Source organism: Poecilia formosa, unplaced genomic scaffold, assembly GCF_000485575.1.
Source record: "Poecilia formosa unplaced genomic scaffold, Poecilia_formosa-5.1.2 Scaffold57, whole genome shotgun sequence".
Lineage (NCBI taxonomy): Eukaryota > Metazoa > Chordata > Actinopteri > Cyprinodontiformes > Poeciliidae > Poecilia > Poecilia formosa.
Window position 1 is genome coordinate 26,265 of NW_006799996.1, and position 14,406 is coordinate 40,670.

Genomic DNA, 14,406 nt, shown 5'->3' on the forward strand with positions numbered 1-14,406 from the left:
CTCTTTTTATTAGAAAAAATGCATTGAAATTTGTTGTTTTTTTCCAGATTCCAAGACGCTATTTGGGTCAAAAATTGGCTTCTTAACATTTTTCATGTAAAAATGTTTCCAGACATTTATGTGCAACTGTGTTTATGTCCAAGACATTAAAGTTCACTAGTTTAGGAAGGAAAGATATGAGGATGAAGAAAGTAAGAATGAAGGAAGGAACAATGGGGAATAAAAGTTAAGGACACAAAGGGAGGAAGTAAGGAAAGAAAGTAGGACTCCAGAAAACAAGAGAAATGGGTATGACGGAGGGAAGGAAGGAAAACAAAATGGAGGGGAGGGCACCACGTTAATGTGTACTAAAATTAATAAGCACTATTTTTTTCCAGACTCTTATTTTCTTTTTCTATACATATGCACAACTGAAAAATAGCGAAATCCACATCCTTCGAGATCTGTAAAATATCCAACAGCTTAAATTTTTTTCTTTAAATCATCAAGTGTGACGGGATGAGTTTGGTGGAGCGACAAACGGCTCATCACGGTGCAACAGCGATCGTTCTCACACTAAGCAGGAATCACCTAAAGCGTGTGGATGAGGTGTCAGGGAAATTCCTGCTGCTCATCATGATGCTGCCGGCAGCGAGGCAGCAAGGTGGGGCGCCGCTGCCACTTCCTGCTTCATATGTCCAGCTCTCCACACTCAGCCAAACAGAATTACACTTCACCAGGCCCTGCTTGCCAGATTTATGAGCTGCTGGTGAACCCTCAGGGGCCATCTTGGCTCCCTCTGGTGGTTTCATTTAATTAGCTCTAACAAACACGCAGGCAATAAGGGGAAGAGGGACTGGGTTTCGCTGAAGAGTCGCGTAGGATGTTGTAACCAGAAATTGGAGTGGAGGATGCAGGAAGATGCCCAGTTTGTTTGTCTGGGTTACATCTCACCCGAAAACAAAGCCAAAACAGCAGATGTTCGGTTTGCTTGTAACAGCAGTGAGAAGGAATCTGTTGCCAAATCAAGATCCCAACAAAATCCAGCAGAGTATTAGAAGATAAATCTCTGGGAATGCAGAGAGAGAGAGAGAGAGAGAGAGAGAGAGAGTCCTGCAGGGGAATTTACACGAGCTGAAGCTCCACTGGGACTTTATGGGGCAGACCAGCAGAAAATAGCACATACTGGTACAGCTGGGAAAAAATCTGAAAAATGTGGCATGTATTTATATCGATGTCACCTCCCGAGTTTGTATTTGGTGCATCTGTAAGTTTTATTTTTACACATCTATAGATGGACATTTTTGCCCATCCTTGTTTAAAAATAGCCAAATAAAAAGCAGAATAACTTAAAATTTTAAACAGATTTTTGATCGGACATTCTAACAGATGAATGTGCTTAGAGCTAAACTATTTTATTGTACCTCTGGCTGTATGCATACTGTTGGGATTCTTTTTATTACTTATTTCTACTATGTAAATGATACCTAGCTTCCCGCTTATTACAAACATTTCACAAAAACTGCAGACACTAGAACCAAAGGAAATGGTCGGTATATTAGAGAAGGAGAGAGAAGAAGCATTGCTCAGTTGTTGTGTATTTTTTAGCTCCATCATCTTCCCATCAATTCTGATCAGTTTCACTTTCTCCTGCTGCAGAGAAGCATTCCCACAGCATAATGCTGCCATCACTGTGTTTCACTGCAGATGGTGTGTTTACAGTGAGGCACAAAAAGATACATTTTGGTCTCATCTGACCAGAGCATTTTATTCCACATATTTTCTGAGTGTTTTTTCTCTTCCAGATTTGGAGAATTCAGCAATAATAATTATCTTGTCAACTTAAATCTCAAACCTGAGCTTCTCCAGACTTCAGGCTCCTTCTCTGTCAGCTAAGTGGCCAGCTCCTTCTGTGCCGATCTATTTTTGGATAAAAGAGTTGTTGTATGACTTGTTCCTGTTTTAAACGTCTCCACATCTTTAACCCTTGATCCATCTGAAGCCGTTTGTTCATTAATATTTTCTGACAAATCTCTGAGGCTGGGAGAGAACAGATGGGTTATACAGAGAATAAAATACATACAGATTAACTCTATAAATTAGGAGGCTTCTGAATGCATTTGATTTTACTCAGGGGGTATTAGAGTAAAGTTGACTGAAATGCAGTTTCTTCTTCTCTGTTCTGCTCTATCATATAAAATAAACACTCAACTTTGTGGCTAAAACGCAGCAAAATATGGAAAAGTTCAAGCAGTGTAATCACTTTTACGAGGCTTAATTCATGCAGTTGCATTAATAATATGGTTTAATGTGGTTCCAGCATCTGAGAGCCCTTCCTACAACCCCAAACTGATGCTGATCTGTCATCCTAATTGCACCACATAAATTAATGAGTATTGGGTTAATGAGCCAGCGGCGCAGGATGTTCGGAGCCTGGCTCAATGCGAGGAGGACGGGGGAGACGCACAGAGGGAGAGCGAAATCCAGTTCAGCTGTAAACAGCAAGAGCAGAGAGCAAGCAGCTCAATCTGTGACTCATGTTTCACCTAAATCCTCTCTGTAGTCAAGTACATCATTTCCAGACTGATCATGTCAGAGTGGTTTGTATTTCAGAAGCAACTCCTGCAGATCCCCCCCCCCCAATATTTCATAAAAAGCAAACTTATGACCAGATCTAACCATCGTTCAGACTGGAGTGTGACTGGCAGGAGGAAATCAGAGTCCTGAGACGTGGAAAGCAGATGATTATTGGGCAAGACAGCAAATCCCAGAAACTTAAACCCACTGTGAACTAATTCACTTCTTATTTTCTTCCCACTGAGAATGTGAAGCGGCTATAGAACGAGTCGTACAGCTAGAACCCGAGGGGCTTCTGCAGAGATACGCTGTGTCTTGAACTTGGTCACTTTTTTCACATTATGACCACAATCACCATTTTATGTGGCAGATACCCTGTACAGCTGGCTGCTGTAAAGTGGAAACCAGATGGTTCCCATGTAAAATATGAAATTTCTTTCATTTGTTTTGATTTGGTTTAATCAAATTTACTGAAACTAATTGCAGTGAAGCCATTTTTAACCTTTACTACTGACCACAGCCTTTCAGCAAAAGGGTCCTGGGTTCAAATCCCAGCACAGCGTCTTCCTGCATGTTCTCTCTGTGCATGTGTGGGTTTTTCTCCAGGTACTCCTGCTTCCACTCAGTAATAAACTAAAATTTACATTTTTATTGAAATACAGGAAAAGGATCAGTAAATCATTGCAGATACAGAACATAAGGAAAAGTATGAAATGAAGACAGGCCTGCAGTTTCAAAGTTTTTGTCTTTTTTTGTTTCTTATTTGGGCTGAGCTGTATTTCTGTAAAAACAAAAAATTAAAAAGCCCTAAAAGATTAAAAAAAAAAAAAAAAAAAAAAAAAAAAAAAAAGTACTTCTCCATCAACAAACTACGTTTGCAGACCAGACTGAGTTTGGATTTCAGGGAATACTGAAATGTAATGACACCAAAAAAATGTCGAGAAAATGAGCCGTTTATTCCACATTGATCTTCGTCTGTCTGATGATACTCACGCTCGGTCTCTCTCGCTCTCCTGCGTGCGCGCTCTCTCTCTCGCTCCCTGCGGTGGCTCAGCAGAGACTCCGTCCCCGTCTCTGTGTCCAGGCCGTCGCGGCTGCTCACTGCGTTGGCACTGCAACACACACACACACCGGGATACTTCGGTTTTTGTTTTTTTTTGTTTTTTTTTTTCAAACAACGCTGCCACACGGAGCGTTTTGAAGTAACTCTCCAGTCGACCAGCCACTCCTAAACAAAACCTCCAGCTACTGCATCCTTCTGGCTGCTACAATATCAGTTCCTGTGCCATTCGGCCGCAGGGGAATATGCTGCTCGTATCGCCACTCTGTTTCAAATTCACTCCCTCTGGGGCCAAAGTAGCAGATGCATTGTTCTGCGGTATGTGATGTGTTTCGCACTAAGTGTCATTAATGACCAGATAGCCTTAGAGGGAGCCGTTCCAGACAATGCTGGTATTAATGAGACCTATTGAAAAGCCCAGATGGTGCCTGGAGCGTGATTTGGGGAGAGACGGATGGGGAAGAGTGACAGATCATGTAAAAAGTGAGAAGTGGTAGATCAGGTGTGGGCAAAGCAACGGGCCGGCCTGTGTACTTCAGGTCTGGGAGGAGTGCGGATTGTTATTCAGTCGGTGGGCTGGAAACATGGCGGCCTCAGGCACCGGGGGTTAAGGGACTCAAACCGTCACTGGGCTCCTTGGAAACCTGAAGCTGGTGAGAACTCAACTATCTGTCACACACACTTAGGCAGGTGAGAAACACCTGCATGAACAATCGCAGGTAGAATGTGTGCATCAGTTTACTTTAATCAAACTCCAGTTTGTTTATCTAGAAAGTCCGGTTCGTTTGAGGAGGTGTGAATGCAAAATCAAACTGATGTGGACCAAAAAATAGGTCTGGGTTTGATTGAAGTGAACTCTGGTGCGATATATATATACATATAGGTCGGAAACTATTCCAAAAGCCGGAACTAGAGCACAGTGCATTCTGGGTAAATGCAATCAAAACAAACGCGAGCGTCTAATGCTAATAGGAGAAACGGCTCTTGGTCTTTTACCAAAGACAAAAGAGATCACTAAAATCTGACGCCACTCCATTTTCTTTACATTTTGTGAAGAAGAAATTTGCGCTTGCGTCTTCTTTGGAGATTTTCCTGTCATTTCCTTATGTGATTTAAGTTGGAGCGCCACCAACAGGCGAGGTAGAGAACAGGCTAGTTTGACCCACCTCAGTGTGAAAGCGGAAAATGTAACAAATGTTACAATTTTGCTCCCCAATTGAACCGAGTCTACCGGACTATCAGGTGTGAAAACAACCTCAAATGACATCTCTCCTTCTCAAACATCACCCAGCCTTGTTTAAAAACAATCACCTCTCATAGCTCAGCAGCGGTGTGTGTGGATAATCCATGCAAATTAAACATAACAGAGCAGACAGGACTCTGCGTCTGCCGTGTTCACTCAGCGGGATGAAGAGCTCAATGGGGCGTGCTCGCACGCTTCTGCTGCAAAGAGCTAATGGGTGCACCTGGCGCAGGTCAGCGCACACATGCAAATACGAACAGCGGCGCAGATTAGGCGGCAGCGAGAGGTGTCGATGGCCGCTGATCCGGGGGGAGATTATCTCAGATACAGCGGTGAACAAATGCTGCCCCTCTTTCAATATACGCCCCCTTTCGTTCTCCCCCAGTCGTCGCTGCCCCTCTCTTGGGAAATAGAGATGCGTGCTTTAATCCGGATTAGCAAGCACAGCCACATCGGTTGTGTGTCCCTTTCTCAGCTCCAAACACCTATTTTTCAAATAAAGCTATTCATGCGGACAAACACGCGAAATGCATGAATAAAAGACAAAGAAGAAATGGAGTGGTAATAATATTCAAGAAAGGTAGAAACGGCTGGATAAGCAAAGGTAACGCTGCTTTGAGGGAAAGGCCTGCCGGTAAAGAGAGAAAGAGAAAGAGAAAGAGCGAGCGCAGGAGGAAGAGGGGTGGAGGGAAATGAGGCACTGCGAGGAAGGGCTGCGTTACCAATACTGCCACAAGGTGGCAGCAGTGAAATCTGGCTGGGAACAATAAAATCATCAGCCAGGCTGACAGCCAGGCTGGGGGAGCGGTCCATAGAGGGCAAAAGCGAGCTGAGATGTCAAACAGCGGATAAAGAGACAGACTGAGACATGACAGATTGCATGTTCTCAATATAGACCCTCAGTCTTATTGCTGCAGCGTTATGACGGCCTCTGCTGCCCCGCCAGCTAATTTTAACAGCCACTTGGTGACCGGTGTGATGTTTTATAATCAGCCAGGTTTAAGTTAAGGTCTATCCCGAGGCGGCCGCGGCCCGGCTCCATTTCTGACCTTTGATGTGTTTTTGGGGGTCTGCGCGTCTTTATTAGCCGTGCAACGGATGAATGCTGAGTGACTGAACACAATGGGTCTCACTGAGAGCAAGTATTTGCCTGAAGATGTTTACGCTGCAGAGGCTATTTCAAGCATCAGCAGCCCTGACGGCGAGCGCATCATGTTTACATAGATGGCTGGAGCGACTCGCCGCTTCATGGCTGCGTGGGTGGGAGAGATTCTCACACCCGTGCCAGTCTCCAACACTCCAGGACACTTCTTCATGCTATATAATCACACCTCAGCGTGAGCAGCCACCTACACTTCCCATACGAGTCGACGACGGCGATGATGATGACTTTTAATTAGCACATATGGACCGGCTGCAGGAGAAACGGCCCGGGCGGCGCATGGAAACATCTGCCAACACGCCTGTCTGCATGCATGCATGACATGCGACAGACAGCCTACTTACTGGAATGAGGGGGGTCGCGAGTCTCCGATGCCCCCCGTTCTTTCGAGGGGAGGGGGAAGCTCTGGGTGGCTCTCCGTGCACTGAGACCCTCCATCAGAGTGAGCGCTCTCTGCCAGGACCAGCTGAGAGGGAGCAGGAGGGAAAATGATCAGAGTTATTTCTGATTTGCAGAAAGGGCAGTCAGAGGTAATATCTATTAGGAAAAAATGATGATAACTGCAGTGGTTAGCAGTGAAAACAGGAAAATGCTTTAAAACTATGGTCTCAAAATGCTTTCACAAGACAATGATGCCATCCTTTCATCTGAACCAGAGTAGTGAAGGTTGTAGCAGAGAGCATGCACAGATTAGCAGCTGCAGGGACAATGATTACTCTTTTTTTTATAAGATTTATTTTTATGAGATAGTATGTTATATTACAATAACATAATTACATTATATTGCTTTTGTTTTCTTTCTTTTTTTTTCAAAAAACAGACAAAAAGAAACAAAACAAAAACAAGGTTTATCAAATATCACATCTAGCAGACTTAAGGTTATTCCCTCTGTGTCCCTTTGCTCTGTGACAGAAAAGATTGTCATTATTTTAATGCAAAAAGTCGTTTTGGTGAAAGTACATTCTCACAAAGGCAGTGGAAAAGTCTTCATCCACTTTTAAGAATTCAAATTTTCAAAAAATCTGCAGCATTATCACTTCCTGCCGTGTTCTGTTTGGTCTTAGTAATTGCAGATTTCATCTGCAACTTTTCCCAGAGAACACAACCAGAATAGCAATAATGTACTTTGCTCTATTTGAATGCAGTACAACATTTCTACAACATGTGAAATTAGACATTTCTTTAAATCAGGTGGATGAATAAAAATTGACTTCCAATGATTTTCTGTAATGAACTGAAAATCTGACAAACATAAAAACATTTTTGGAGTCAGATTCACATGAGAATCACATGTGATCACTGATGAAATGGGTCACAAGAAATCTTACACAATTTATCACGGGTTCTTAATGGAACAGATTGATTCACCAAATATTCATAAAAAAAACCCCACAACATTTAACATCAGACTAATAAAAAAAAAATTAATAAAGAAATGTGGGCTAAATGGAAAGCATGTTTAAGAGCTGCTTGTTTTTATTTTGGAAAATTAAAAGTTCACATCTTGGTTCTCTTCATTTTAGGTAACAAACTCCTAATTTGCCAAATCAAACACCAGTGCAGGTTTCCAGATGTATGGTGATAAAACAGCTTTGTATTTAGTTGTTAACAATTTAGTACGATCAAAACTTCTTTCTAGATTTAGAGTCTGCATCAGCATCAGCTTGAAAAGTCATGTTTCATATAACAATAAAAAATGTCAATTTTCTCTTTTAAACTCTCTAAAGGTTGAGAAGCATCTCGAGATGTTAAGCAGATTTGGAAAACTTGCATGCCTTCAGACAAATCAGAGACCTTCTCCTATTTCATGCTGCAAATACCTTCATGCATTCAGTGAGTTTTCCTCCTCTTTAAATCACCGTGAAACAAGGCCACAAGCAGCACCTGCAGCAAACGTCTGAGGGACAAACAGCCTTCTATACGTGGGCTCAGCAAAACATTTCGTACTTGCAGAACTAAAACTGAACTGCAACTGACATTGGTTCAGAATAAAACTGCAACTGTTTCCTAAGAAAGATCAACTATCTTTTTTTACTACATTTGATGACAATCTGGCTGTAATTATTAATTATTTTGCTCCACTGTTTGCAAATTAGTGTACACGATTCGGATCCTAATGTAATGGTACGCTTTGCTTGAGTCAAATCGGATATTCACATTTCAGTCAAATTAGTATGTCTCTGCTTGCAGTACAAGTAAATTCTGTATTTGCAAGCAAAAACCCTGCAAAATACTTTATAGACGCTGTTCTGCAGTTCCTCTGGGTAAAGTTTTAAAGAACTGTCTCCAAAAATGGGACAATAGAAGCAACAAAAATGATTACACTACAGCTCAGAAAAAGAGAAAATACAGTACATAAATGTAGTGTATCAGATAAAACCAACCAAATAATACGCAGAAGACAAGAAACTTTGTATTAAGAAAAATACTTATGGTTTAGCAGCAGAAGTTCTGCTTTAAGTATAATTTAAATGACATAAAGGAGATATGAGAAATTATAGCTAAGAGTTATCAATATCTGTTAAATTTTGAGTGAACTATTGAAGACACTTCACACACTAGTTATCCAATAATAATAATAATAATAATAATAATAATAATAATAATAATAATAATAATGAATGCTGAAACCTTTAAGCTATTTTTTAAAAGGTCAATAACAATCTCAGAAATATTTCTCTTTGCAATGAGAAACGTTTTGAAAAACATTAAAATGACATGTTACCAGAATGAGCCTTCATTTGGGCTCTTAAACTGTAAAGTATTTTTAATAAGATTACTGCAAAAGCATCTCTATTTTTATTTTTTATTTTTTCACAAAGTAACGAGGCGCCGCCCCTCCCCGAGCTGTTGCTACGTGCCGCCGGTCAGCGGCAGAAAAAGGCTCCACCACTTTTCTCTCACTTACCAGAAACGGTGTGGAAACTAAAGAAGTGCCACAAATTACTTTTTGAAGATATCACTGTTTTAAAATTACAGTTAGGCGAAATATTTGTAAAGAAACTCACTGTATGCTAACTAGCTAATTACGCAAATAAGTCAGCTAATTAATAAGTATCATCTTGTAATACTGTATTAATTTCCGCTCAATAAGAAACTAAAAACTACCAGATTTAATGGCCGTTTACTCTACATCTTCCTAATGTGTAATTATTAATCCTATTAACCCTTATTAGTCCTAAACGTAGCGCCGACAACCAAGGCAAAGTGGCAGTACCGTAATTCCACCACACTTTGCGCAATCCGAAAAATTCCAGGGGTTTCTGAAAGGGGAGATGTTGCGCTTTCCAGCAAATATTGAGTTATTACGGTAATTTCACCCCCGCAGAAGGAGGAAGTGAAATTAATCTGAGGGGCGAAAATAACTTGCTGGATGTTGAAAGTTCCGGTTGTTATGGATAAATGGGCAAATATATTTAAAGAACTGCGTACAATTAAAATAAGCGAAAAATATCTAGGCGGAGATTTTAAATTTAGAACATAAAGATTCAAAAAGAAAACAACAAACAAACTGTAGCGATCATTACTACAGCCATCTCAGAAGAAACACATATCTGGTGTTTTTTTTTATGTTAAATGTGTTAAAGTTACCATAGAATCTCAACGCCTATGGGTATTTTTGAAACACTTAGTTTTATTTGTATGTTTTTTATTTGTATTTGTATTTGTTTGATCTTGATTTAACTTCATGGCTTTTGATGACCAATCAGGGACCGATCTGCATATTAGCTACTGGCTAGAGAGCCGATGTGCTGAGCAGCAATTACTTTGTTTTAATTTTAGCATTGTCCCCCGTCATAAATAAAGACAAGTAAAGCTGTGTCGTAAAGCTGCACAGATTCAGGCGTTTGTCAATATCTTAGGTCCTGCTGTCAGTGACCGCCTATGCTAATTAACTCTTATTGAGTATGGCAGTCTCTAACAAGTGCACAGCCAACACAGTGTGGTTAATTTTGACCTCTGACCTCCCATGGAGGCAGGCTAGCAGAACAATGACTTTTCCCGCAGAGATCAATAAAGGAAAGTAACCAAATAAAATAAAACGGAGCAGCAACACAAAAGATCCATGAAGCTGATTGGATAAGTGACCTGTCAAACTAAATTATACGTCGTATACTTTAGCTTTAGATCAATATTAAAAGCTTTAACTGAAATATCGCGTCCTGTGAGGCAAAACAAAGATAAAGATGTAAATCCTCTCACCGATACCACAAACCTTTTTCTTGTTCCCAAAGGGGAGCTTTAGTTCATGTTTATGGTCCAGCGCCACAAACGCTACAGGGTTACTTAATTCAACAGCACATTAGCTGATAAGATTAGAGTAACAGTATTCAATGCAGAAGAGGAGGGTGTTCATATCTAATGGCGCCACTTACACCTCTACGCTTCGGCTGAGTGGCGAGGCCAAATTTTTAAAAGTCTCTAAGGAGGTGCAACATTTCTACAACTGAATGATCTGCGTTTCGCATGCAGCCGAGGCAGAAAGGGAGCGCGAGGTCGCACCGCCCGTCTCACTTACCCAGGACACCACCCGCCCGTTGAAGCACGGCAGCTTGGCGTTGTCGTCGGAAATCTCCTCTTTGACAACCCTGTGGAGAGGGACGACACATAAGCCACAGGAGGCAGAGAGACGGAATCACCTGGAGATAACCAGGAAGCGCTCCACTTTCACACGGTGCTGGCAAGCAGAGAGCCACATTCACACTTTGACAGTCACATTTTTCAAAATGGCTCTGACAGCTTTAAGTCACGGTGAGCTGTAAAGAGCAGCACTGGTGCCACTTTGAGTCCGTATCAGTAACACTTGGACATCAAGTTTGTTCGCCTGGTTGCACCGAGCACATCGAGGTGAGTTGATATATCATGTTTGAAAAGACATAAATCAGAAATGATAACCTGCGAAGCTTTTCATGGTTCACAATGAGCTTCAAGGGCTGGACAGCTCAAGATACACACAGACGCCGCTAAGATTTGGATAAATGTAGTCAACAAGATGAACCCAAACCACTCACAAAGCTTTTGAAACGGTTGGAAAAAGGATATTTCACTCCATTACTAGTTAAAGCTGCAGTAATTTAACTTTAAAAAATTATATGTTTTACACATTTGTTGAAACTGTTGTGGCAGTATGAGATGGATAATCTGTAAAAAAAAAAAAAAAAAATCAAGCTGAGATTGGTTGCTAACTAGAAGGAACCAATCAGAACCAAGAGGCGGGTCTTGGTGTTGTCAATCACTCTCGTGTGCGCCTCCTCATCCTCTTGTCCCCCTCTGCCTTGCTACAGCGTCTTCCTGGTTAGCATGGCCACTGATAATGGTGTATAAATGGTTTTCCTGTAACGGTAGCATGTTTATCCACCATTAACACATTGAAAAGCATTAGAAAGGTTGATTGACAGCGCTAAGACCCGCCTCCTGGCTCTGATTGGTTGGTTTTGGTTGTGAGTGGTGAGATGGAGGAGATTGATTTTTTCACAGATTATTTTTGTCATATTACACTGTCACAACATGGTGGCAGTTTTAATACATATGTAAAAAAAAAACTTTTTCTTTTTAATAAAAGTTACATATTACTGCTTTAATCTATAGGATGGGATACCTAAACCGTTATGCAAATTAAAAATCAATTTGATTAAATACTAATGCAAGTGTCAAACTTGAGGCCCGTGGGCCAAATCCAACCCGCCTTAGCATTTTATGTGGCCCTTTGTATTCTAGACTAAACACTAAGTGTGCTTAAATATTATGTTATCAATCAAATCAATGAGCAAATCTATAAATAAGCGTAAAATATCGTAAATATTTCCAAATTAGTACTTTGATTTGTATTGCAAAAACTCACAAGAAGAATTGTGAAATCCTGGAGGGACTGAAAATATGTTCAATAATATTTAATTTTAACAATTTATTGATATTTTAACAGTTTGTGAACAGGTTTTATTAATACATTCTGGCACAACCAGCTCTTTAAGAGCATGCATGATCTTGATTTGGTCCAAAACGAAAATGACTTTGACATCCCTGTACTAATGAAATGTGTGTGCCTTTCAAAATTTCAATTCTTTTAAAAAAAAGTATGTCCATCATCATTCTGGCATTTAGCAAATAGATCAGATTTATGGGACCCTAATTAAAATCACAGCTACAACAGGAACAGTTGAGTCTGAATCAATGTCAGACAGTGAGAAAAAATATGATTTATGTCTTTTTCAACTGAATTTGGATGAAATTAGAGGAAATTCCTAATAAATAATCAATCAGTTGCTGTTTGTAAATTCCTGCTGCATAATTATTCAACAGTTGCAGGATGGATGGATGAATGAACAGATGGATGAGTCAGAGCGATGGTGACAGCGCGTCAGGGCGCTGCACCGTGTATTAATAGAGCCATCCGGTGTGAGAGGCTCCCTCACTGCGTTCAGCACTAAATTCCCAACAAAAATACCTGACAGTTGCCCTTTGACCTGCTGGGACACGGATCAGCAGCAAGTCGACTCCACACCTGCTTGGTCTGTGGCGCAGGGGAAAGCGCATGAAGTGGCTTACGGCGACATATTTGGCAGTTCTCAGCTTATTGCTCTCCTGCATGTCTTTATGTGGTTTTATTTCTTGGGATTTTCCCTGATTTGTTACAACCAAGTGTTTCTAAAACTCTGTGGAGATCTCACATTAGCTCCTTGGCTTTGAACAGGATTTATAAAAAGGGAGAGGCACGACATGAGAGCGGCAGAAAATCCTAAGAAGATTTTACGCAGGGGTGTCTTTGGCATCGACTTTACAGCTTCTTTTTTTTCTCCAGCATTTCATGTTTGCCAGAATTTCCCTGCTAACTGAAATGATTAGCCAAGTTAGATGTTTTTTTTGTACGTGTGTGTGCGATGCTGTGGGAGCTGTATAGCTGGGAGTGGTGGGCAGAGATAAAGCAGCCTTGTGGCTGGAAACCGCAGAGCGAGGACTCTGTTCCACCTCAGGGAGGAAACGGGAGGGAGACGAAAACCCGGCCGTCCCGGGCCGGCTGCTCGCTAGCTAGGAAGTGTTTGCATCCTCTTCTCCACAGCTGTAAGGTGACTTGAGAGGAAGTGGGAGTGGTCTGTATAAATAACACAGCAGCCGTGCTTCTTCCTTCTGTTTGTCAGGACTGAGCTGCTGGATTTTCAATCTGTACTAGATCACATCTTTAACAGCTTCCATCTGATATCAGGACCGGTTTGCGTTGCCCTCTTGAACTGCTAACATGCTCAGGCACTAAAAATGTTACACAAACAAACCACGTGTGGAGAGACGTGCAGACTGGTGTGAAGCTGCCACTGCTCTCGGTTATTACACTGGTCTGGTTCAGCAGATTTTACAGGTTAATGGCAGAAGCTACACCCTGACAATCATGGAATATTTTGCAGGAGATATTTGTTTAGCTGGAGAAGATCAAGGCGTGTTTGTTTGGTATTTGAAAGGAGAACGCGGTGGGAAACTTTGAGCCTGAACCAAAAAGCAGAAGGAGGTAGAAATCAGCACACAGCAGCAGTCTGAGGTGGGCAGAAACAGGAAAGCTGAGTATTTGTAGGTAGAAGGATTAGAAACAGCCTCAGTAGATAAGGAGTTTGTTACACGCAGCTCTGCAGCTTTAAGTGGCTCTTTGAACCTCCCGCTGCAGCTCTCAATATTTGTCTGAAAATGATAAAGAAGCAACTCATGTTTTTAAATAGAAATATCAAAACAAATGCAAGTTTTTTTCATGGAATAAATAAACTGGATTTCCACAACAGCAAGGCAGTAAAAGCTCAAGCAGAGGTTGGGGGTTATGTGCTTTTTTTAAATAAAAAAAAACACAACATCCCATAGTAAATACATCAATCCACTTTTTACACACCTCAATTTTTCTTTATCCAAAAGACTAAAATAGACAGAAAATTGTGGTTCTTTAAAAATTACAACAAATTTACAAGTCGTAGATACTTATCTGAAAATTTAAATTGTATTTTTTTAAGGTTCAGATAATATTTGTAGCTCTAAATAAGCAAACATGGCTCTTTGGATTGTAAGAGTTTCAGACTTTTGTACTAAATTATAAATTTATCTCCATTTATATTAGCATTTTGAGGAGAAACACAGCAGATTAAAGTTTAAACAATCCTTTAGTTTGACCGTGAATCTGATAAAAAAATAAATAAAAAAATGTGGAGGAAGTTAAGATTAGGGTGACGGAAAAGAGGCCTTTCAACCTCAGCATGCCATTTTTATGGAAAAAGTAATTAAAAACTGAAAAATTATTCTAAAACTATTGTTCTATTCTCTTTTAAAGGATGCTTAAATTATGTTATTTTCTGTTGGAGAAAAACTTCATGGTAGAGAGAAAATAATTTCAAACCTAAATTTGCCAAGTGCGTG

The 14,406-nt window shown here is 40.7% G+C and overlaps 1 protein-coding gene across 1 annotated transcript in view; it reads right to left on the bottom strand.

The window, feature by feature from the left end:
* The window catches only part of dvl1a (dishevelled segment polarity protein 1a), a 32,104-nt gene that overhangs the window by 13,031 nt on the left and 4,667 nt on the right, over window positions 1-14,406 (bottom strand). Inside the window, exons 2-4 of the mRNA XM_007553475.2 lie at window positions 10,541-10,610; window positions 6,366-6,487; window positions 3,550-3,668 (exon numbers count right to left, since the gene is read on the bottom strand). Coding sequence (XP_007553537.1) covers window positions 3,550-3,668; window positions 6,366-6,487; window positions 10,541-10,610 — 311 coding nt within the window. The remainder of the gene's footprint in view (window positions 1-3,549; window positions 3,669-6,365; window positions 6,488-10,540; window positions 10,611-14,406) is intronic.